General features: G+C 33.3%; 3 protein-coding genes across 42 annotated transcripts in view; 1 reads left to right on the top strand and 2 right to left on the bottom strand.

Annotated features, from left to right (window-relative positions):
- Nucleotides 1-25,377, top strand: part of LOC127834861 (uncharacterized) — a 296,874-nt gene that overhangs the window by 194,537 nt on the left and 76,960 nt on the right. The gene's annotated exons all lie outside the window — the stretch shown is intronic.
- Nucleotides 1-25,377, bottom strand: part of LOC127834857 (uncharacterized) — a 231,979-nt gene that overhangs the window by 155,682 nt on the left and 50,920 nt on the right. The gene's annotated exons all lie outside the window — the stretch shown is intronic.
- Nucleotides 10,779-22,431, bottom strand: LOC127834864 (nephrin-like). Its single transcript, XM_052360981.1, has 8 exons — nucleotides 22,255-22,431; nucleotides 16,835-17,179; nucleotides 12,864-13,169; nucleotides 12,405-12,695; nucleotides 11,918-12,205; nucleotides 11,512-11,815; nucleotides 11,130-11,420; nucleotides 10,779-10,896 (listed from the first exon to the last, which is right to left on the bottom strand). Exons 1-6 carry the CDS (start codon nucleotides 22,307-22,309, stop codon nucleotides 11,745-11,747), a joined length of 1,356 nt encoding a protein of 451 aa, XP_052216941.1. The 5' UTR covers nucleotides 22,310-22,431; the 3' UTR covers nucleotides 10,779-10,896; nucleotides 11,130-11,420; nucleotides 11,512-11,744.

The following is a 25,377-nucleotide window of genomic DNA, read 5'->3' as shown; positions in this document are numbered from 1 at the left end:
GGTAGTACAGCTCTTTCTCACTAAATCAAAGTAAAGTAATAGTGACTATTGTCACATTGGAACTGATACTGTTATTTAATGTATAACCAGCTAACAAATATTAAGTTATTAACATTGCATAAATTTAAGTAATGAACTATTTTACATTGTGCACACTGGTGTTCACTTAAGTATAATGTCTGTACTCAATAATGAATGAAAACATGCTGAATGACATTTAGTTTGTGTGGTCGCTATTTACACAATTAAACGTGTTTAGATATTATGGTGAATATATAGCTAAGCATTTAGTGGTATATTGCTGTCTTGCAATCTTAAATCGAGGCAGATAAAGTACCGACGATCCCCCTTGATCAATGATCTTATGCAGTGGAGCTTTTATGTTTGTTTACTAAGTGGCTCCTGTAAGCAGTGTGCTTGATACGCATACAAAAGGTGAAAGTGGCGTCTTCGATCATGTTAGGACTTTTAATAATTATCCTGATAACAAATGCCATAGCAGGCAATACATTTTGATGTTTTAAATAAATATGTATTTTAAAGATAAAAATAATTATAATCAATTTTAAGTTTGGCGAATTACAATGTCACAATTTTACCTTTTTTTATTTCAATTACACGAACATGCACAGAACAATCGGTTGTTGCCGGCATGCTAGATGGGTTTTTGGAGTTAAATTGTGGATGGTAAAATTCCGAAACAAAATGCGTACAACGTGTTTTTGGATCTGACAATATAGCAGAGTGCTATGATGTCTTTTTATTTGAACGTCTTCTCGATGTTTCGAGCACAGGTGTGTTCACAATGTCTACAAATGCAGATTTAACTGCTATGTACGTCAACATAATACAATCCCATGTCACAACGTCTGGAAAGTACAGTTATTCTAAAGTAAGTAGTACAACTACGATCACCAAATGTGTAAAAAAACACGTATTGCTTTTGTTGTATATCTTTTATAATAGGTCATATGCTGTAAAATGTATGTAACTACTCACAACGTATTTAAATGTCTGTTTCTTTATGTTAGATTACAAACGCACCGCACGGTTTCGTCATGTTAGATAAACGCACGGTATACCATGACAAACATTCAGCATACCGTGACAAACACACAACTTACTATGGTAAACACACAACATTTTATCACAAACACAAAGCATATATTTATAAACAAACAGCATATCATCACAAACACACAGCAAACAAAAACAATAATCAGCATATTATGGCAAGAAAACATCATGCTAGTACAAGATAACAATTGATGCAAAGCATCAAAATTCGTCGGGAATTTCAGTGTAAAAGACACTCAATGAAGTTACAAGGAGCGATTTTTTTCTACTGTTAAGATTAATATATTGGCCGATTATTTTAATCAAAATAGAAAAAGATACTGGTATAACCATTATCTATGATGTTGTGTTATAACCCCCAAATAAGCATTATCTATAATATTGTGTTATAACTCCCGAATAACCATTATCTCTGATTTTGTGTTGTAACCCCCAAATATTTCATAGTTCTTTTTATTTGCATTGGTTTCCTTTTTTTAATGGCATCCTTGTGCAGTTTTCATTGATGGAACAGGACTGTGTAAGTTTTAAAAAATCTGCTTCATCTTGTAAGGGTAATTTCATATTTTTCTCAACTTTAAGGGGAGATGATTCTGAACTTATTCTTACGTTGCTCATTTACGATAGGGGTTAAGTACTCATTGATATGAAAACACTGTAAAAGTTTTAATGTGTTTACGACCCCCCCCCCACCCCCACCCTCTCACACATATATTTCATGGGCATAATACAAACAAAAATGGTTACAATAAAAAAAGCATATTTATTTAAACTAAAATGTCTACATCAAAACAAAAAGTTAACATAGAACACAAATAAAATAATTTGATTCTACTGGGTCTCAAACCTTTGGCCTCTCACATGTGAAGCGAGCGTGTAACCACTACACTACGGAACCGCTTGAAAAATCACCTTCTAACTAAGATATTAATAAGCTATTAATAGTCGGTTTAAATGTAAAACCCGGAAGTTTAAACGCTGGATAGTGAGCGGGGTTAAAGGTCCATAAAGGCAACAAATGTTGTAGTAAATGTAATAGGCACAAATGCAGTACTTATTTACACTAATTTACACAAAAAATCACAACTAAGCAAGATATTCTGACAACAAAAATATATACATTGATCCGTAAAATAATTTCTCCTCCCATAAGCGAAAAAAAAAACGTATTACATACTAGTCGCCGCACTTCAGTGCGACGCCAATAAGCACATTACAATTATCGTTACTAAAAATTGTAACAAATAACGTCGAGAATGTGCCGTTATTCGTATCTAGCGGTCCAATAGACATATCGTCCCGCTAAGCCGGATCGAATTTTCATATCTGAAAAGAATCGCCTCACGCGGCTTCAACTGAACAAACCGGCGCCTGCATTCAGTCTAAGCCAACGGTAAGCCATAACTCAATGAAAGAATCGAAATTAATTATAATCACTCGTATCACACAATTTGGATAAAACAAATATCGATTGAATCTGAAACTCTTCTGTACTTAAGACTGATGTATTTTGTGATTCAACGTTGTTGCATTTTTAACAAATGAATTGTAAATACATGTTTATTAAAGCGCTTCTTTGTATTAAACTTAGCAGCAGGTGTTTTATTACGTAAATTATTGTAAATTGTTTCCATGTTCAAACGTATAAATAAGTTATATCCTTATAAACTACACATAACTCAGCAAAATACAAATAGTTTTAAGTATGTTTTAGCTTCGGTCGATTTTTGCTTGTATCACAACGAACGGGCGCATTATTAGTTTTGCATGTGTTCAATAAGAAATAGCAAATGGATAATAATCTTTACGCTATGCTTTCCGGTGGTTTATAGAGAAATATCAGTGAATTAAGATTTATATTTCATTGTTTCAAACAGTGAAAAATAACAGTGATAATTATCAATACTTTTCACTGTTTTACTGTGTAATGACGTCATATTTTTACGAAATGACGTCAATATTCCAACGAAATTCTCCAGTCAAACTCTCTGATTATGTAAAAAAAATATTTTAAAAAGCATAAAATAAAAAGAAAATGTGTTGGATTCCGAGGAGTATTGATTTTAATTAACTCGTGATAGCTTAATATAAAAAAAATATGTTCACTCGTGGCGCAAAAAATATTTTCTATAATCACTCGTGCATTCAATATGATATTCCACCGAATCCGACAAACATCCTCTATGCCTCTATTTGACCTTTAACAGGATTAATCAAACAGCAAAAATATAGACTTCGTTGTAGTAATACCTCGATGACAAATGTTTGTATTTTATTTTTTTTGTATAAACCTCTTCCATAGGTATGCGTAGGTCGAGGCCATCCTGCTCCATACCTTACAAAAGAATGTGTTATTAGCTCAAGATTAATATGTATAGATATACATATACATAACCATTGCAAAAAATCATACACGAATTTATTATATTATAATACAAGTATTATAATAAAAGTACATGCACAAATAACACATATAATTTTTATCTATCTGGGAGGTTAAAAAAAATGAATGTATATGTAAATACACAAATTTAAAAAGTTGGAAGAAAAAATGGCATGTCACCAGTGTACTAAAAAATGTTTACTTGTACATATTTTGTAACAATGAAATATATTGGCTTGGGTTCATTCTATGAGTATTCTAACAACTGACCAATTAGAGAATTCATTATTTTGAATAGTTGTCTGCTTTTGGATTTCCCATGATAAAAAAAGACTTCTCTTAAGTCCTGGAACATTGGGGATTTTGTTTGTTTGTTTACACATAAGACATATTTCTTAATTTCAAGAAGCAATATATTGCTAGGATTCATTTTTTCCATACAAATTCCTTGAATTATGTCTTGGCAAGGGATTGAAGGCATATGACAAATGTTATCAGATGCTTGTTAAAATAACCAAGTGATATTCCATATTTTTCATTTCATCCTTTAATCTAAATTGATTTTAAATCACACTTTTTAAACCATTGTATCGAATGCTACACACTTTCAACAAAACACGATTTACGAAATCGAATGACTTATTTGAGCGATTACAATAATGTTATTTCTATTGAAGCTTTTAATTATGTATCACAAACACACAATCCGAAATAGGTTTTTTATTCGATCGATGCTTAAACAATATAATTTAACTGTTTAATAAAAACCCTCCATGTCCGAATGTTTGTTCCTTTAATCCAGAGAGTCTAGCTAAAATTGTTAGTTTCGTCACATAAATTACGTAACATGAGGAACGTCATAAGTTGCTGAATAAACTGATTATAAATTAAAATACGGAAAGCTGATACTGTAGTAAATTTTACTGAAGGAACAAACCGTATCTAGTGGTTTAATACGACCATATATGACAATGGGCGATTGATTATATCTGATAAAAATCAAATCGCGCGGCTTCAACTGAACAAAACGGCGTCCACATTATATCTTAGCAAACGGCGACAAATAAACCGAAGCCAAAGATCAACAAACGAATCGGAAATAATGATAAGTAAATGTAGAAAACAACTCGGATTATCATAAGTTCGACTGCAACTGAAACTGTACGGTAAATTAAATGGATGGAACTATTCAAGCTTTAATAAATTCCACTCTTCATAACAATACAATTAAAACAATATGCACTTCCATGTTCTGTTCTTCCATTACTTTATCAAAATTTATTTAAAACCACACTAAATTTTGAAAACGTTTGTAAAGAATACAAACCATTCTGACCTAAATCACGATGCACGAAAACATAATCGAAAGACTAGTCCGATGAATTTACTTTATTCCTATAGCCGTTTCAAAATAGGCATGACGAACACACAATCCAAAAATCGCCCGATTATTAAAAAATGTTAAGCTGTTGAATTATGTTGATTTATTTACGTAAAATCCAGAGTTTCGAGCCTAAAACGTGTTTCGTAACAGATATTACGTCACATGAGAAAAGTCATAACTTGCATAATCAATTAAATTATAATAAAAGTACGGACTGCTCGTTAAGAAATTAATATACATTTAAGTAAGAGACCACAAACATATTATATGTAGTATGCAAGAAAACATACGGTATACCTTTTTCGGACGTTTATAATCGGCCCACGCCGCATAATTGTCATCGGGTAAATGGCACTCGGTCGTTGTGTCATCAGTCAGCCGATCATAGACGTCAATCCATGCTTTGCCGTATGTTCTTGTGCAAAAAATGTTATCTGATAACTTATGATGCAAGTCGAAATATTTACCAAAATATACATTAAAGGGCGTGGTGTTGGGTAAAGACGTTTTGTGCATATATAACCTTAAATATAAAAATATGGATAATGCTCTATAGCTTTGAAAGCAAAATATAATATGAACCGTATTCACCTTTAAACGTATAGGTTTATATTTTGATTATGATACTAGACTCATCTTCAAGCGACTTTGACTTAATAAAAAAGATTACTCGGATATAAGTCGTTCGTTCACATTCGGTGCAGATTGAAGCCACGGCACATTGGCTTATTTCCCTCACAGGTACTCATTTATACTCCTGGGTGGAAAGGAGCAAGCGTGGGATTAATTGTGTGCTCATGACAATTCCGTTTTCTGATCGGGATTCAAACAGGGGATTCCTATACCAGCATCCTACCACTAGACCACGGTCCCACTTTTTTCAACATTTGCAATTGTAATTTCATTTCGAACAAAGGAAGTTCTATTTTTGATATATAGCACATACAAATACATTGGTATGTACTCGACCAGACATAGTTATTAAATTATAAACAGTTTAATTGAAATATCACAAAATAAAGCACTTGTGTTATTCAATACAATAAAAGTTACATAGTGATAAGTTACATAGTAATTTGAAGGTAAATTCGTCATTTTTTATTTAAAAATTTCTGTATATAGCTTTGCGGATCCAGCTTTAACCGTCATTTGTTTCATTTACCGACTTTAAAGAACATGAATAGACCTGTGATGAAGTGCAGTAACATTGTATAGCATCGTTGTTTGAACGAAACGAAAGTGAATATTGTACCCATTGTTGAGCAACGAACTGCTCCACTTGTTCTGATCCTTTGTCTGTTTTGAACCAGACGACAGATCTCGGCGGAGATAACGTTGAGCATGTTAACGTTATGTTGCTGTTGACAAAGATATAATTCATATCCACAGTCAATGTCGTTGATGTTTCGTACCCTTTATAAAAAAGTAATTGTCATATCTGGTTTACAGTTAGTTCACAAACCTGATATCAAAATAAAGATAACGTATGTATTTTAAATAAAGTTTCGTTGATCGAGTTTCCTTCCCAATATATAGCATATTATGTATGTTTTACTTAATGAAGCAAGCATACCCAGATTAATCTTTCAATACGAATATCCCAATTATAAAAAATAAACAGTTAACTGCGGAGCAACGTAAGGCCATCTGCTTAGGTCATTAAACAATCCTTAAGGCATACAGTATATGCTAATTGGCAAAACAATCAAATTGCAGTGACGGACTTCTATTTAAAATTGTTTCATCTTTCTACATCGGGAAATAAATGAGACTTGCAAATAGAGAGGTCTGATAACACTTCATTAGATTCAAAGCCATGTGTATTATGTTTTGTAATTTATTATTATGAGTGCATATGTACGAGTTAAAGTATTCCCCATCATTATTAGTTGGTTTCCTTAAGTTTGATTGTAAAATAGTACAACAGCTCCAAAAGATTAATTATCAAATTCAGTGTCCGTTTAACACAGCAAATTACACATAAATAAAACATTTAGAAAACATATCATATCTGCAGAATCGAATGCTAGGCATAGGACGCCATATTGCATAATAATGAGTAATGCTTATGACTATCGTAGCGTTGTTTATACCAGGTTTTACCCATCTATATGCAGTTCTGTTTTAAACATCGGCGGATCCTTATAAACGGAATAAACAAGAGACGGACAACCGTACTAATACGATGGTTTTATGATTCTAATACTTTATCACTCACTTTGGTACACACCAACGACGGAGAACTTACGAACGTAGTTTGGCAACATCAAAATTATCAGTCCCAGCATAACAATATTTTTACAAATCGTGCACTTCACCAAGGCGTGGTTTACATTGTGGACGAAGACGACGTCGAAATTATTTCATTACATATACATATACAACCCAACATGGTCTCAAAAAAATATAACATGTCGAGGGGTGAATTTTCATACAGTTCTAAGTGACATATGACTGTTTTTTTCCTTAACATTACTTATTTGTATAAGTATATTTGTATTGTGTTGCATCGCAACGTCCATGCTTATCATGTATTGTGTATAACTTAATTCAAGGCAAGCAAACCAAGAAGTAAAATTTAAATTTGTCCAAAAAGTTCTGAGTAAAAATTAATTCATTTTTTGATTGCAGAAAGGTGTAAGTTCAGTGAAGTGCAACATCGAGCTCTTTCGCATTTAGGTGGTTTATGCCAAAAACAAATATAAATGAAAATGTTTGCAATCATTGAAGATATAGTTCTTTTTAGAAAATTCAACAATATATAATTTGGTGTAACCGATAAAGAAATAAGAACATATATTGATACAAATTATTAACTTTCACCTTTTCATCTTAACCTAGGATTTTTTATAGTGGCTGTGATATATGTTTGACAACATTAATTAGTATGTTATGGTTATTTATATGGTTTTATTCATACATGTACAAACTATCGAAACGGCTTATCGAAACAACAATGAATCGTTTATGGCAGAGAAGCAAGTCAAATTTGAAATAAATTTCAAGTATTTGTGTTCTTAGTATAAAACTGAATGAAAGTGTTTGTTTTGTGTTTCTAGAAAACAATAAAAATACACTTTTTTAAGCAGGTTTTGATTAAAATATATAGTTGTGTACAGGTTAATAGCAGATATCTTCCTATATTTGTGCTCTGCTTTCTCTTGAAACAATATCCTTGAATTTTACAAACATAACATTTAAAATACAAATTAATAGTAACAAACATGTTAGCAATTCAGCTGTTATTGCGTAATTACAAACACTAATGTGTTAGTGAGGTAAGATGTGAATAAGTTGGTCAATATATGAATACGTGCTTCCTGATGAGATGAGAATTTGTAAGAAACAGTGCAAATAGCCCTGCTAATGCGATGTGATTTAGAAGGTAACCATACTGGTGCGGCGTTTTTAAAGCATATATTTATTTATTGTATTTTATGTACTGAGATTATCACCAACAAACTTAAAAAAGGGAGGTGTAAGTATGCATGCACTTACTGTCCTCGGACCAGATCTTTATACGTCCCAACCGAGTTCCTATTCGTTAGGAATTGCTTTTTTGTGTTTGGCCCTGTAATTACTGACACGTACGATGTGATGTAAATTTTGAACTAGTATGGTTTTGAAAACTGTAAGATTATGCATGCTCATTCTTCTGTTCATGTTCTTGCATGTTCACAAGTGTTATTTTTGATACGTCTGGTACATATCATACTGCATGTTTTATTATTTTTCAATGAGTACAAGCCTAAACTTAATTAAAGGTCATTATACGTGTGTGTTTATATTTAATTTAATTTTAAATCCATTTAATGAATTGCTTGACAGACAAGTATGTATACTACTATACAGTAACACTTTACCATGTGATTTGTACCTCCAGATCAGGACGGACACTGCAATAATGACACCAACTCCAAATACTCCACCCACCGCTCCACCAACAGCGGATGTTGAAGAGGCACTGCTTACTAAAAAACACACACATTTCATTACCGAACCAAAGCAAAGCACACGCCGGTACTACCGGAAATAAATGCTATTAAAATATCGAGTTTGTTTTTACATGCATAGTGTATCCATAATTTCCAAGATATAACAACGCATATAAACAATAACAAAAAAGTCATATACACATAAGACACACCAAGCTAGCTATGCGTGTATGATATGGTACTAAATCATAATTCGGTAATCATATGTACCTGTGTCTAGTAGAGTAGTTACAAATATTGCTTGTGTCCAATCCGACTTTCCTTTTTTGTTGTGTGCCGTCATTTGAATTTGGTATGTGGTTCCCGACTTTAACCCAACAACTGTCCATTTATATTGAGAAATATTAAAGGGAATAACCACCCAGCTTTCATCGCCTAATTCTTTGTACCTGATAGTAAATGTTTGACTTTCACCGCCATCAAAACCAGGAATCCATTCGACAACAAGTTCTTTTTTGCCTGTTCTGCTTACTTGCAATTGTACCGGAACTTCTGGTTCCGCTATGATAAACAATCCACATAATACATGAATATAATACTTGCAATACATTCATTATATTAAACCATATATTTGAATTCAGTTTGGTAAACTATCAAATAAACAAATAGAGAGTTAAAGGATTTATGTACATACACTGTGCTTTTAAAATAAACACTTCCATTGCTGAACCAAATTTGTTAAAAACGTTCACCATGTATTCGGTGTAGTCATCGAGTTGAGCTTGGAATATCTTCAGCTGTATTTGCATGCTATCGTCAGAGATTGCGACCATGAAGTTGGTGTCATCTGACAAAACGCTCCAACCGTTATCACCTCGCTTTTACCAAACGATATCTTGTGAAGTCGGCTTAGGATAGGCAATTATTGTGAATGTGAACAACACAGTGTCGTTAGGCGCTCTGTACAATGTTGTAACCGGGGGAGAAAATGGCGATGCTCTTGGTGAGCCTGTTAAAAACAGGAAATGTAAATGTACATACATTTCCACTAAATGAAAAAGCTCTTATTTTTGATATGATATACTTACAGTAAACGAAAAGTGCCAGCAACTGTTTCCCTTCGCTATAACGATTATTTGCCGAACATGTATAGTTTCCAGTATCATATTCACAGTTTGCTTGTTTAATGTGATATTTAGCTTTGTTTCCTTTTATTTCAACTAAGATTTTTTCATTCCCAAGGGTAGTATTCATTAAACGAATCACAGGCTCGGGGTCATCATCTGCATCACACAACAGCTCTACTGTCTCAACCTGGTTAACAACGATGCTTTTTTGTAATTGATTTGCTTCAAATATCCGTACATATGCCCCGTCTTGAAGAAAAAGTTTAATTTATTTTTAAAACCAATAAATCCTCAGGGAAAGTCCAGAAACACAAAAAATGGACATTGCGTGATTAACAACACTGGAGACAAATATTGCAGCAATCATGAACTATTTAATTGATTTTTCACTGTGATTAATATCAAGTACGTGTTAAATTGAAGCCTAACAAAAAGTGCGACAAAAACAAGCTTAACAATTTTGTAATTCACCTATGTCATCGTGTTATCTATTGTTAATATATTAATTATAAACATCATTTGATATTTCTCATTCTGTTCTTAAAACGACGGAATTATTATACAAATATACTGATTATGTTGTTTTGTGTATTATTTGATAACCCACAATATTTTACATTATGCCAGAAACATAAGATTTCTGTATTTATTGTTAAATGATTTAAAAAAATGTTTTTAAATGTTTAGCAAATGCATACTTAATCTTACATTCAACATTTATATACACTGTCGACTGACTTAATCCGTATACCACTTCATTTGTTATTGATTTCATACTGTTCGAAGCATTACACTGGTATTCCCCTTCATCTGTAAATCTAATGTTTTTTATTATAAGTGTTTGTTTGGTACCAATCACTCTGCCAATTTATTTCCTTATCCATAAAAAGTTTGAGGCTGGTGGATTACCAACATCAGTCAAATTGCACACAACTGTGAGAGAAGTGTTTAGTAGCACGGTTTGGTTCTGTAAACGTACATCAGGCGAATCTGTAAAATCAAATAGGCCTATTTATGTGTACTTGAGTACAGTGCGCGATCTTATTTTGACAAACTATGCTGATGATCGTTATAACATTATTCATATTATGTGGTGCATAGATTGGCTTGACGAAAATCAATGTTTTTTAAACAACTGCTAAATATATATATACACATTTAATGCAAAATATTTTAGCAGATGTGTTTAGCAATTGTCAATATTAATTGCTATTCGTACTTACATAGAACTTCCATTAAAACCGTTACACGTGCATTCCCGGAAACATACTTCCCCATACTATCTACCATGGTGTTTTCCGCTTTACAAGTTACATTTGTGTACATGTCACTTGTCACATTTTGTATGCTCAGAACCACCCCTTCTCCAGTTACAGGACCAAACCAAGAATATCGAGAAGCTGGATTACTTCTGGCCGAACATAATATTGTGAACGACCATCCTTCAATGACTTTAAAAACATTCTCTATTGGTGTGACGTTGTTGTACCTCAATGCTATTATCTCAGGGCCATCTTAAATTATAAATCATATTCCGTTGATACATAACGGTTTTATAAACAAAAGTAAATAATACCTTTTATTCACATGTAAACTTATACTTACAGAGTATATCAAGATTAGCGAAGGAATAGTTACTGCCAATAATTATGCCTTTGAATAATGTATCCATAACATTCTTTGCCGTGCAATTGCATCTTATGTTCGTTGTTCGCGTTATATTAACTATCGTTAGAATATTCCCTTCGTATCCGGCATCCCAGGAGTATGTCGATTTCGGAACACTATCAACGGAGCACATACATATGATTGTACTTCCTTCTATTACTTGTATTGTTTCATTTACCGCATTTAAGTGAAGTTGAGTTTGGTAGAATTGTAAACGTGATTGTAGGAACATCAGGACCATCTACAGAAAAACAGTAACCGAATAAAGATTCAACACAATTCAAAACATCAATGCGCGTTCAGCAATAAGCACGTTTCTCCAAATGTGTTCACCCGTTCTTACATAATACTCTCGCGGAAACGTTTCTGGTAACAGTAGACGTTGATGTTTCTCCATCAAATTCAGTCATAGAGTTTGTAGCTTGGCAAGTCCATACAGCGTCATGCTGTACACTTGTGACGGTCAATATAGGTGAAACACTCAGTTGGTCACGCCAGAATACCGTAGCCGGGGGATTGGCGTCACAAGTACAGACAATGTTGATGTTATCACCTCTCTGTACTCTTATTGTGCTATCAATTATTTCTAAGTTCTTGTCATTGCTTGATAACTTCGTAATGACTGGAGGGTCTGTAATTGCAGATTTCGTTATTCTTAATGTTTGTTATAAGCAAACTTCAAGCGCACATTCAATTTCTAAAATAAGTATCTTTAAAGCTGTATTCACATTCTGACAGTCCTTATCAAATTTAGAAGCGAACGTCTTACTAAAGATGTCCTATTGGACAATTTTTTTTTCTTTCTCTGAATGGCTTTTAATCCAACTTACATAATACATTTATTTTAATTTCGCTATTCTTCTCTGTAGCATGTGCGCTATTTGAGCCATCCAATGTGCGCATTACATTATATGCCTTGCATGACACGCTTCCTTTATTTCGAGTGAATGCATAATTCAAAAGAGTACCGGTCGACCGTCCACCCGGGTAAGTCCAGTTATAAGAAGGTTGTGGATATCCGTAGGAGGAACAATTCAAAGTAACCATTCTGCCCTCTTTAATTGCGAAATCTGTTGATATACTTACATAATTAATAGTCACTATTGGCTTAGAAACGGGGACTGCAAAACAAAATCTCAAACAATTTAGTTATAAATACGTCGAATGAAAAATCAACCAACCTTTGATTCCGGAAAAATCTGCAATATGCATTCGTACCCATAATACACTGATCATAAAATCTTCAAAATGCAGCCAAGTATTACATTAAAAATATATTAATTACTTACACTGTACTTGAATAATCATTTTAGCTGTTAGAACTTTACTTATGGATTTGAACTCATAATTTGCAACGCAGGATATATTTCCACCACTGTACCCGTTTGCGTTTGGTATATATCGCAATTCACTTCTTGCCACGCTATCATTGTGCGAATATATAGCAAGGGACGTCAAGTTTATGTTGTCATTGAACCATTGAATACTAGCCAAAGGCCGGCTCAATGACGTGATGCATGTGAAGTTCGACACGGCATTAAACACAGGGAACGCAATGGACGTCTCCGGTAGAATGGTCAATGAAGTAATAGGTACTGGAAATATAACTATATAGTTTTACTATTATCTAGTAATTTTAGTTAACACCGTCTAAAATATTAACCGAAATAAATGAGCAATATGTTTTATAATTTACGTATTTCTTTGTAAGATTCGAACTTGTATCTTATTGGTGGCACGCAATTGGTAATTATTCAATTTTTAAAATGACATCGGAAAATGTGTCATATTTTATTGTTTCTAACTATAAACCTATCAAATTAAAGTTCATAAACAGTAGAGATCCAACCCGGTATACATTGTCTGTCAAACCTTTACCTAAGAAAGAGCACACCTTGCAGTCAACCGATACAATTCGCGCATTGTCGCGGTGATACAGCGCATAGTGTTTTTTGCAAAGAAACGCGTCACTGGCTAAAGTACTTTTAATGGAAACTTAAATGCCAATGTATTGTACCATGCACATGTTTATTGAATGATTGGTTTGCATGCATGAAATGAAAAGGTCAATCATGGGTTGCTTCTGTTTCAAAAATTAGCATAAATATTAACCACAAAAGTAAAGAGTCGCCACATACAGATGCATTTTATTGTAATAAGTAATTATTACGCTGCACCAACAACTTTTCAAAACAAAAATTGATATTTAATTCATATCGCATAGTTTTTTTTATAATGACGGTATACAACATTACTAAGACACAATGTATAAAATACGTTACATGTACAATGACCGATGAACATTTTTTTTCCACAAGATGTATATTTACATATACGTACCGTTATCTGGTTGTATAACAGTGATGTATTGAAACTTATAATTATTTCGTTATAATGTGTTTGTATCGTTGTAGAAACCGTAGAGAAATAATGTTAAGTCTACATTTGTTATCAAAAATCAGGTTTTGTTTGCTATTGGTACGCAGTTTGAAACGTTAGTGCTTAATATCGCAGAAGATTACAAACATGTCAGGCATAGAGCCCAATCTGTTACCGTCCGTCCGTGAAATTATACGTTACCATGGATATATCGATAATGTACACAAATAAACTTCAATTTAACATGTTTTCTGCACCTGTAGTGATCCGTTTGATACGGTTGAACACATACGTGTCAAACCGACATAACACATACATTATTGCATTTTATCCCACTTTTACAGCAAATTCGTTTGATTAAAGCCGTGTTGATTAAATTTCTGGTATAATCAAAGGCACGTGCTACGTTGTTAGGCTACATTGTAAACAAATGTAGTTCCTTGTATATAACAACTAAATGTTATATTGATGTTATAAAACTTTTAGATTGCAATTCAATATGAATAAAATTGTAATTAATAACGCACGACTCTTTGTCACAGAACGATATTCTGATTTTATAAACGTATTATTTGATCAGCGGTTATTTTTGGAACGCGGAGTAATACACTGAACTTGGTAGCACTACAGTCATTATCAAAGTACGACAAACACTCGTGAAAACGCGAAATTATCCAGTAAAACTAATTTTGTTTAAATAAAAGGTTCACTGAATAAAAAGTGGGATATGTAGAATAATAGGTTAGTGTTGATTATAGATCAGGTTTATCATGCTCGGCACGAAAACAAAAAAGCACTCGCCAAGGCTCGTGCTTTTTGTTTTCTAAGCCTCGCATGATAAACCTGATCTATAATCAACGCTAACCTATTATTCTCTATATTAAATCCAATGACAATTACAATTTCCAAGATGTCAACGCGTGTTAACAAAATATGATTTTACAATATTTTCTTAGAAACGTTAAGTGCTATGTTTGCATGAAGTCGAACATGTTATACAATGTGAAGAAAGCAAATCGCCGCGGCCCACCTTTTATAAAGCCTGCTAAATGTCCGAGCTAAAACCGCGCTCTTAAGGCTCAGATCAACGATACTGCCTATTTATCCGCGGCTTAAACGCGTGATTTTGGCAAATGGTCACGAGCTGTGTTTTATATGACTCTCATCCGACTCGGTAACACTTTCGGTGTACTCAATATGATCAACGTGGAAACACACAGCACACAAATTATTGTAATGTAAAGTTCAATGATTGTACTTTTAAAAAGCAGATTTAAGTTATTCTTTTGCATATTTTCACATAAAAATGAAATCAAGCAATACTCATGAGTATGATCAATGGAACCGGTTAGTTTCTTTTAAAAAGGTTAAGGTTATATATACAACTGAATATCTGTTATGACGGTCTTGTTTATCATAAATATTATAATATGAATAATTGTATACCATGGTGTGCTTAGTGATTCAATTGATAACGCTGTTGCATATGTATTTTTGTATTAGTTTCATGTTACTATCAATAAATGCCATTAGTTGTTAATCACGTGATCTCCTTTGTATTTGTTTTCATAACCTAAAGCATATGTCTTTGTTTTATGTTTTGTACAAGCTCTATTATTCGTCTTATTCAATAGTACATGTAATTCAATCATATCCAGGCTTTCAGTTAAACTACTCATACTATTATTGGGCAAGCTGGTATACCAGTATAAAGTGAATATTTTTAACCCAGTAACAGACATCTGCCCTACTTGAATCAGATATAGGGACAGGGTGGCCGTAAAATGGATGTCATGACCATTTACAGCATCAGTTATGAAGCGATGCTGGGGATCAAACCGGTTATCATTTGTAGTCCAGCGTTTTATCAACTAAGCTAGCAAGTCCTTAAATATGCACATTGACCTATGCGCTTGGCACCAGGATCAGCTGTTGATCGCGGCACACGGGCTAATAATGTTTATAACAGTTTTCAATACGAGTAAAAGTATTTGATCCACCATTATGTAGTTTGCAAATGTTATAAGACTTCAAGCGTATCATGAGTAAAACAATATTATACTATGCTATGCTATGCTATGCTATGCTATGCTATGCTATGCTATGCTATGCCATGCCATGCCATACTATATTATACTATACTATACTAAACTATACTATACTATACTATACTATACTATACTATACTATACTATACTATACTATACTATACTATACTATACTATACTATACTATACTATACTATACTATACTATACTATACTATACTATACTATACTATACTATACTATACTATACTATACTATACTATACTATACTATACTATACTATACTATACTATACTATACTATACTATACTATACTATACTATACTATACTATACTATACTATACTATACTATACTATACTATACTATACTATACTATACTATAATATACTATAATATACTATACTATAATATAATATACTCTACAATACAATACTATACTCTACTAGACATAGTGATTCTATGAAACTTATTTATTATTACACATAATTACATGTAAGATATAAATTGCCATATGAATTATAATTATTTACACATTACACATAAACAATAATGGGTAACGTTGTAAAATGATTGTGGTCAGGCGAAGTCATATTATACATGAATTTACATACAATTTTATATAACTTTACCGTGTACTATATAATTGATTTATAAACCTATTTTATACTTAAAACCATAGCTGTCACAAGATATCGCGCTTGATAATTCTTCCGCTTTGATACTGTTATGTTCGTTTTTTCTAAGTGACCTAATATAATGACAACAAAGACATTTCCCTTAATTTAGTACTAGTGCGATTGATTATAAGATTATTGACATAGTGATAACTTACATATTAATCTGAGCGTGAAGACGTTGCTTTCAATTTGCATATTTCCATCAAAAGCCTTACAGCGCCAGCTTTGACCGTCATGTGTTGCCTTCACCGAATTTATAGAACACGAGTAGACAAGTGATGAAGAGCAGTAACACTTCATAGTATTGGTGTTAGTAAGACATGGTTGTGTTTCGTTTAGCCATTTTTGAGCAATGACCCTTTCCTCTACTACTGATCCTTTCTCTGTTTTGAACCAGGTAACAGAAACAGGCGGGGTTGACGTTGAGCAGGTAAACGTTATATTGCTGTTGACGAAGACATCAGGTACATCCAGAGTCAATGTCGGCGATGTCGTGTACCCTTTTTGAATAATAATTTTATCTTTGGAGCACATTTAATACACACATTTGATGCCATTATCAAACTATTGTATCCTTTTCAAATCAAATTTCATATTTATCGAATAACATTTACTATTTGGAGCGCAGTATTAATGCATTACTGTAAGAACTGCGTATTCAAATATACTTTTCAAAACAAAAACGCTAAATATATAAAATAAGCAGTTAACAACGTAGCAATCCATATCTCATCGATTTAAGTAAGAAAGCAGTCCTCCATGCAAACGGGCTATTGTCGTTTTATGCTAGTCGGAAGTAAAAAGAACTTGCAGTCCCGGACCTGTTTTATTATCATTCCATACCCGGACAACAAATGAGACACATAAATAGACATATGTCATACACGTGCTTTGGTTAAAGGCCTACTGTATCATGTTTTGAAAGGTTGGATTATAATAGCATGTATACGAGTTAAAGTATCCTCGTTGTTTTCGTTGATGTCTAAATTGTTTACAGGAAAAATGTAAACAATGTCTGCTTCGATTATTTATGGCAGACAAACGTATTTATCATGTGCATACGCAAAAACGGACACAAGACGGACACATAATGCAAATCAAAATATATGTCCATTTTTCACAGCAAACTTAATAGATTAATACTTGTTCATCGCACATGTGATATCTTTTTAGGGGTACATTGTTTATCAGACGTTGCATTGCACCTAATTGATTCAAGTGTAGCATTATGTAAATATTACATGGTTGATAGGGTGACAGTAAATTTGTCAACTTGAGGAAATACTGTCAACCGGGGTTGACATTATTTTTCCGAAATTTTTCCGAAAGTTTACTGTCACCCTGTCAGACATGTAATATTTGGATTATTACATCAAAAAAGTATTCCAACATGAACAATTTATATGAACCATGAACAATTTTAATATTCAATAATTGTATTTAATTTCAGCAATAAACAACCATTAATATTTTGATAACAATAATAAAAGTACACTTGTTAACACCGTCAATGTCTCATCCCAGAAAATATAAATTCAATACTAAAACAGTATAAAGTATGTCTCTCAAAGTGTTTTCTAAGTCTAACAGTAACATAGTATTAACTTCAAACAATTTTCTTCAATGTTATTATTTCAAACGTCGATTATGTCGATTCTAACACGATTTCATTAATAAGTTATCTTCGATTTAAAGGTTATAAACGAGAATTATATTAACCGAAATTCCTCCATTTTTCCGTGAAAACATGACGTCACCACAACAATCATGACATCGTCTTCATTCATAAACAGTGCGCGGACAATCAAAGTGACGTCATTCCGCACGTGATTGCTAGTGTAGCGGGCGACAGTATTTTTTAAAAAGTATTTTTTTTCTGGATCTGACAGTATATCTATGTTACGATGGCCTATGGGAGTTTAGCATTGTGGATAAAAGTGAGGTATAGTACACGCGTTTGTACTTTATTCACAGATGGGCGGACGTACAAATACAACGGAGGTTTATGACTCACACAACTATTAAATTAAGTGAAGTTTGCAAAACATGCTTTCAAAAAAGCATTTTCAACAAATAAATAATAAACTGGGCACTGAACCACTATCGCCCTACGGCCTTATTGCCAATTGACGTCGACGCCGTAACAATTATTTATGATAATTTACTATCCAAAACAATGTCACAAACTAAACTTGTGTCATATTTTCTTATTTAACTATTGTCTACAATTAACTGTAATCCTTTAGAAATTAATGTTAGCAATATATAATATATATATATTCGTTAGAAATGTTATGTGATGCAAAAAACGAAATGTTGTTTGAAAACATGTGGACCATCAAGTGTGTCGATTTAAGTAGATATTGTTCAAGCAAGTATTGTAAAATCGGAATGTATTTAACTATAAATAAAACAGTGCAAAACAACGTCATGTAAACACGCCAGATTGGTTGGTAATGGAATAAAAACGATGACAATAGAGACTTGAATATGGTAACTGAACTATCATTTGGAATTCTGCACTGTGTGTGGTACCGCATGGTCAAAATTGTTCGCCTAATAATTAGCATTAACTTGGTTTAAACAATTACAATATTCTCATTCGACAGAAACACACCAATCCTCTATATTTGCGTACTGATATTCAAAATTTCCCGGTTTATTTTGATGCGCGTCGTCTTTTATGACACGTATTCCGGTTCATCTTCACAATTAAATTTGGCTTATCCTTTTTTAAACTAATTCAGCAGGCAACTGGTCCCCTTATATAAGCTATGTTTATCATTGTATATGATGTTTCTGGTTCTTACACAAGATGTACACATAATTTGTTTGCTCTCAAACCAAATAAAAAAAATAAACAATGTGAATAATTTAATGAAAATATATTAACCTTTGGCGGGAGACCATATGCTTTTATTTAAGTCAAAAATGTCATTTCTGAGTAGGCTAGTATATAATTCAAATCTTTACGAAATCTCGACGATATTTATAGCAAACATAAATAAACGTTTACAATTACATCATCAAATGTGTATGTTTATATATATATATATATATATATATATATATATATATATATATATATATACGCGCGTCAGTCTACGATTTAGCTGAACAAACTTCGTATACCGATTGAAGAATGTTGGACAGATGTATAATTTACTTTGGCAAATTACTTACAGCAATTGATGTTATTTAACATAGGGTGTCAGTGTTTATTTTGACGCACGACAAACCATATAAGACGTCGTCTTTAATAAACTAAATATTTGCATGTTCAATACACTATAAGACAAAAACAATCGGAAACCCGAATACATTACATTTGCATTTATTTAACCATAGGGGGTAATCACGTGTGAGTAAAGCTGGTTAAGCGCATTCCGAGACAGTCATTTTTCGCCGTTGTATAATTATTGTATTATAGTTTTTAAATGCAACTCATTTTTCAGGCATACCAGCACGAAATAGATTAGCGTTCATGTCTTCATATTCGCTCGATATATCGACTTTACTCGCTACAAAACTGCTTATCGGGATCTCAAAAGTACAGCTCCCGCTGCAATCAGAAATATGTATCAAGGGAGCTTGGTATTTTGCGAGCAAGTCAATTTCTAGATGTAATTATTATTTATCGTTTGTCTCAACGTTTATGTTTTCCTTTGCTTTAATTAACGTTACATCATTACTATTTACGTGACTACACGACTTGTTCATTCCGAAGCTAAGGTCAAAGTCATATTTTATTTGTGTTACTATCCATTTTACTGTTACGATCGCTTCATTTTCGTTACAAACGTACACGTTCTGAAGGTTTTAATCCTTATTCAAATTATTCAAATAGTTTCAAATAATATCCAACATAATTTACAGTTGAATATCAACCTAATGCATTTGAAACCCCCTCTCATGCCGCCCAAAATCGCAAGGTAAATGTAAATGTAAAAGAGCGTTTTGATGCATAGAGCAATGATTGTTTGATTCACAGAGCAATGATTGAAACATCTTTTGCGACCAACATATGTTGCCACAAATCAACTGACCAGCTGGACATAAGTATAATTAGTATAATTAAAGTCGTAGTAAAACAACCTATTCGATGATACGCGCTGACAATTAAACGAATCACGCGGCTTCAGACGAAACTAGTGTTGAACAATCTATTTGAAACTACTGTTATCTATATATGCAAAGGACCGGACGGATGGAGCAGCTTTACATGATCTTTCTCGTAAAATTTCATGGAAATATGTTTAGGGGAATGGAATAAGATGTCGATTGAAGTATTTTGTTGACAACACTCGACACACGACATACGGCGGTCGTTGCCTGTTAAAAGAAAGCTAACAACCACACTAGCTAACAAAGAGCACCTTTTTCTCAGGGGAGACTAAAATATGACCACAACATTGATATCGTGTAGAATCCTTTAATAAAAGTCACCATACTTATTAAAACTTGGAACATATATATAATGTAAGAACGGCAAATTAAGGGGCCATTGTAATGAACCTTCGGCACATATTTAATTCTGCTCGCATGTAATATAAGTGTAATCATCTTATATATAATATGGGTTAATGTTGTTGAAATAATCTAGGAACCACTGCCGGCTTCACGGTAACGCTGTTGTTAAAACAAATACAGGGTTTGAATAACGCGTGGGACAAATCTATTAAACGTCAACAGATAATTATGAGGGATTAAAACATACAACGAAATCGTGAATCGTGAGACCGGTTCACACTATGATTACTTATAGCATCTACTGTTTGCGTAAATATCTTATATATTACATAAATTTTGGTTTGCATATACTGAAACATGTTTAAGCGACTAATATTACCGAATTGCTATGGCTTCTACCCGAGGCTATTGTATTTGTTCATGTTTATAATATATTTTATACGTATTTTGGGTCGATAGCAAGGCATGATTATACATATTTATATTCACTACATGCAACCGACTGTAAAACCCAATCAATACATGTTAAGTTTCAATCCAATTGAATATCCTAGGCAAAACGGCAATCATGCGCGATTTCAGCTAGAATAAACGCAAAGATATGCTGTTCTATATCTATATCGTCGTTTTTAAATGTTGCGATAAAGGAGTGATATCAGGTGAAAAATATCAGACCATTTCTTAACAAAATGCGGGCGGCAATATTTGTAATAAAATGGTTAAACGCGCTTCACAATGGACGATTTATAAATTTTGCGAACATAGTCCTTTTACAACTCAGTGCTGAACACATTTTATCAAAATAATTGCAAATAATTAAACTCAAGAAATAATAAGCGTATAAACATAAATGTAATCATAATTGTTGATTAAATACATAAAACTCCATAGTTTTCTATAGCAAATAATAATACTTACATATAATGGATCCAATAATACAAACATAGACAAACATTCAAATTACACCCGATAATAAAGCAGTTCAATACAGGTTGGGGAAACGAACACAGCGTTTTTAGTTTTCCTTAAGTTCTCCTTAAATACATTAACATACATACCATATAAATGACACGACAAGTAATTTCAAAGCAAAAGACATACTTACCAATAAGTGTTGACGAAAATAACACCAATACGAACTTCACAAATAAAAACTTCATAGTGTATCTTCATATCATTGTTCAAGTTTTCAATGTGTTCAAACTACATACGAAATAAAGTTTTTGATTTCGTTTTAATAAACAATTGTGTGATTACTTCCTTCTCTATGCAAATCTGCTCATTCAACACGAAGTATTCATTAGGCTATAAACACGGAAATTTATCACACCCGGATGTCTTAAAACCTTAAACACTTTACGTCCGCGTGTCTTCAGATGTAACTATATAATATTACCGTGTAATCATGATATAATGTACATTTTAAACATCCTTCAGCTGTCTTGAAGAGGAAAGCTAATAGGTAACACTTTTATTGATGATATATTACATATAAATGCAGGCAAAATTGTATAACTATATATTATAAACCGGTGCTGTAAATGCATGTATTTGTAGTTGAGGTATTTGCATACTTAATTTTATTTGAACATAAATTGACTTTTAATACTTGAAATATATAATCACTGTGCAACTATTGGTACACAACACAAACAGGCCATCGGAAAATTTTTGCGCAACCGAGATTTCGCAAAGTCAAGTACCCTTTTTCGTGACGATTTGCTTCTTTGAGATACATTATGCGATAGAAGTCTTATTTTTTATTAATATGTGATTAATGTTACTTACAAAATTTATTTTTTTTCACTATGAAAAGTATAAGAAAAGTTGGTCTCCCATGTGATGTGTGCATTTGCCCACGCTAGTTATGTTGAATGGTAGAGTAAATACGAATATCAGCCACCACTCCTGGAGGCTAAAAGGTATGAGAAAGGTCAATAAGAAAGAAACATCAAGGGCGAAAGATGTTATAAAGCCTTGCCCAGAAAGTCCCCTTCGACATGGGGTAGTCGGAACATAAAAACATACTAAATATGGATGCATTGAGCCGAATTGCGCATAACAACTGTGCATCGCTATTCAACCCAAATGTGGAGCACTATGGTTGTTGGGTGTAGCTGCTCTGCTTGTGTGGTCCCCAGGGCATGTACAGTGGCGCGGACCAATGCCTCTTAAGTCAACCAAAGCTTCCCCGTCCCGCTGCGAGGATCTGGAAGATGGAGACCACGATTTAAATGAAAATCCACGACAGTCTGAAGGACTGGCTACCTTCGCGGAGATAATCGGCATATCCATCTGAGGGTTTGCAAAAAGATCAACAATAAAACTAAAACAATACATACTACAATCTGATGAAGAGAGTATTATACAATCCTTTATTGCAGAGGAGTCATATTTTTAACATAATTTCCTCGAGGTTCCGACATAAAGGCGAACACATTTTTGTGATTGAGGTTATAAACGATAATTGAACCTATTGTTCACATTATTGATTTTGGTTTAGCCTTGATAAACTTTAGACAAACTGGCAAAAGACTGTATTTGAAAAGTTTGAAGTCAAGGGGCTGATTAAACTGGTTGATGTTTATGGAAGTTGTGTTAAAGAAAACTGACTATATTGAATCCTCGAGCCTTCAAGCAAATTAATTCATGTATATACGGTGACAAAAACTTAAGTTGCCCCTCCGTCTTTAGAGATGTTGGTCTGATTTGGTGAGTGAACCTCATCATCTGACGTCACTGGTTGCTCGTGTTTATCCTGCGCCCCAGAGGTTCTTTGGTGAAATCATACAACATGCGCACGTCATGTGTTTTTGCATACTTTAGGCTTGGATTGTGCTTTCAGTGCGTTAGTCTTTTCAGAGTCAATTTTTGATTGGCGACTCCCTCTCTTCATTCTTTGCCATGGTGTCATCTTTCAAGCCAAAAACTACTGAATATACTTTTTTCGTCTACCATCCGTACACTTTGGTCATTCACTGAAATAAACAAATATCTTTCAATGAACACATAACATCGCATCATCAAATTTTCAAGGGAATCTATACGACAGTCTTGAAGACCGGCTACCTTAGCGGAGAAAACCGGCATGTCCATCCGAGGGTTTGCCAAGAAGAACAACACGAAAACTAAAACAATAGCATACTATAATCCGATGAAAAGTGTATTCACATTCCTTTATTACAGACGTAAGGTCATTTTGACATTAATTTCATCGAGGTCCCAAAATAAGGGCGACCATGTTTTTGTGATTGAGGTTATAAACAATAATTGAACAATATGTTCAAATAATTGCTTGTGGTTTAGCCTTGAAATTTAATAACTGCCTGATTACTATATTTGGAAAGTCTGAAGTCACAGGGCTGATTCAACTTTTTGATGTCTATTGAAATCGTATTTTAAAAATGGTATCACCTGACTATATGGAACCCACGAGCCTTCAAGCAAATCAATTCAAGTATCAACGGTGACCGCAACTTGACTAAAGTTATACCTCCATCTTTAGAGCTGTTGGTCTGATTTGTTGAGTATAGTCTTATCTTCTGACTATACTGGTCGTTCGTGATTATTTAGCGCCCCGCAGGTTCCTTGATGAACTTATGCAAAATGCACACGTTTCTATACTGCTTCTATTGCTTTGTTTTCCAACTTGTTTTGCAATGTATGCGTTGTGTTCTCTTCACTTAATTATGTTTTTCTGCATACTCTAGGCTTGGATTGTGCTTTCAGTGCGTTTGTCTTTTCAGAGTCAATATTTTGTTTGGCGACTAGCCTCTCCTCATTCATTGCGATAGTGCCATCTCTCAACCGAGATATAAACAAGTTAATTGGTTTTATTGTTTTTAATGCATTGATGACTAGCTACGAAAGTAACAAACATACACGACCGGAATCCAGCAAAACATATCACTAACGTTTTAAATAATAACCATTACAATGAAGGATTGGATTAAATGTCAATTTCAATACTACGGAAAAAATGTTTCATTTAGATAATCATATTTAAGATTGTATACACATTTTTTAATTTCACTACGTATAATTATCGAAACTGCTCGTAATCGTATTTATTATTTACCAATTATGAAACATCTCTCAGATTTGTTCACAATAATTCATAATAAGATTCATGATGCAATGTGTGTGGTTTATCTGAATTAACTGTAAACGAAAAAGACATGGCAGCTTTGGCTACGTTGTAGTAAGGTTACAGGTATCATTATTGTTA

Source organism: Dreissena polymorpha, chromosome 6, assembly GCF_020536995.1.
Source record: "Dreissena polymorpha isolate Duluth1 chromosome 6, UMN_Dpol_1.0, whole genome shotgun sequence".
NCBI classification, from domain to species: Eukaryota; Metazoa; Mollusca; class Bivalvia; order Myida; family Dreissenidae; genus Dreissena; species Dreissena polymorpha.
The sequence above is the reverse complement of the archived record's forward strand: the minus strand, read 5'-3'. Positions and strand labels throughout refer to the sequence as shown.

Excerpts from the sequence above, each read along its gene's own strand:
- LOC127834864 (XM_052360981.1), bottom strand. The coding sequence starts at position 22,309 with ATGAAGTTTTTATTTGTGAAGTTCGTATTGGTGTTATTTTCGTCAACA. Across the intron at positions 13,170-16,834 it reads CTTCACGCTCAGATTAATAT|TACCTATTACTTCATTGACC; the intron begins GTAAGTTATCAC and ends TTATATTTCCAG. Across the intron at positions 12,206-12,404 it reads AATTAAAATAAATGTATTAT|ACCCTCCAGTCATTACGAAG; the intron begins GTAAGTTGGATT and ends CTGCAATTACAG.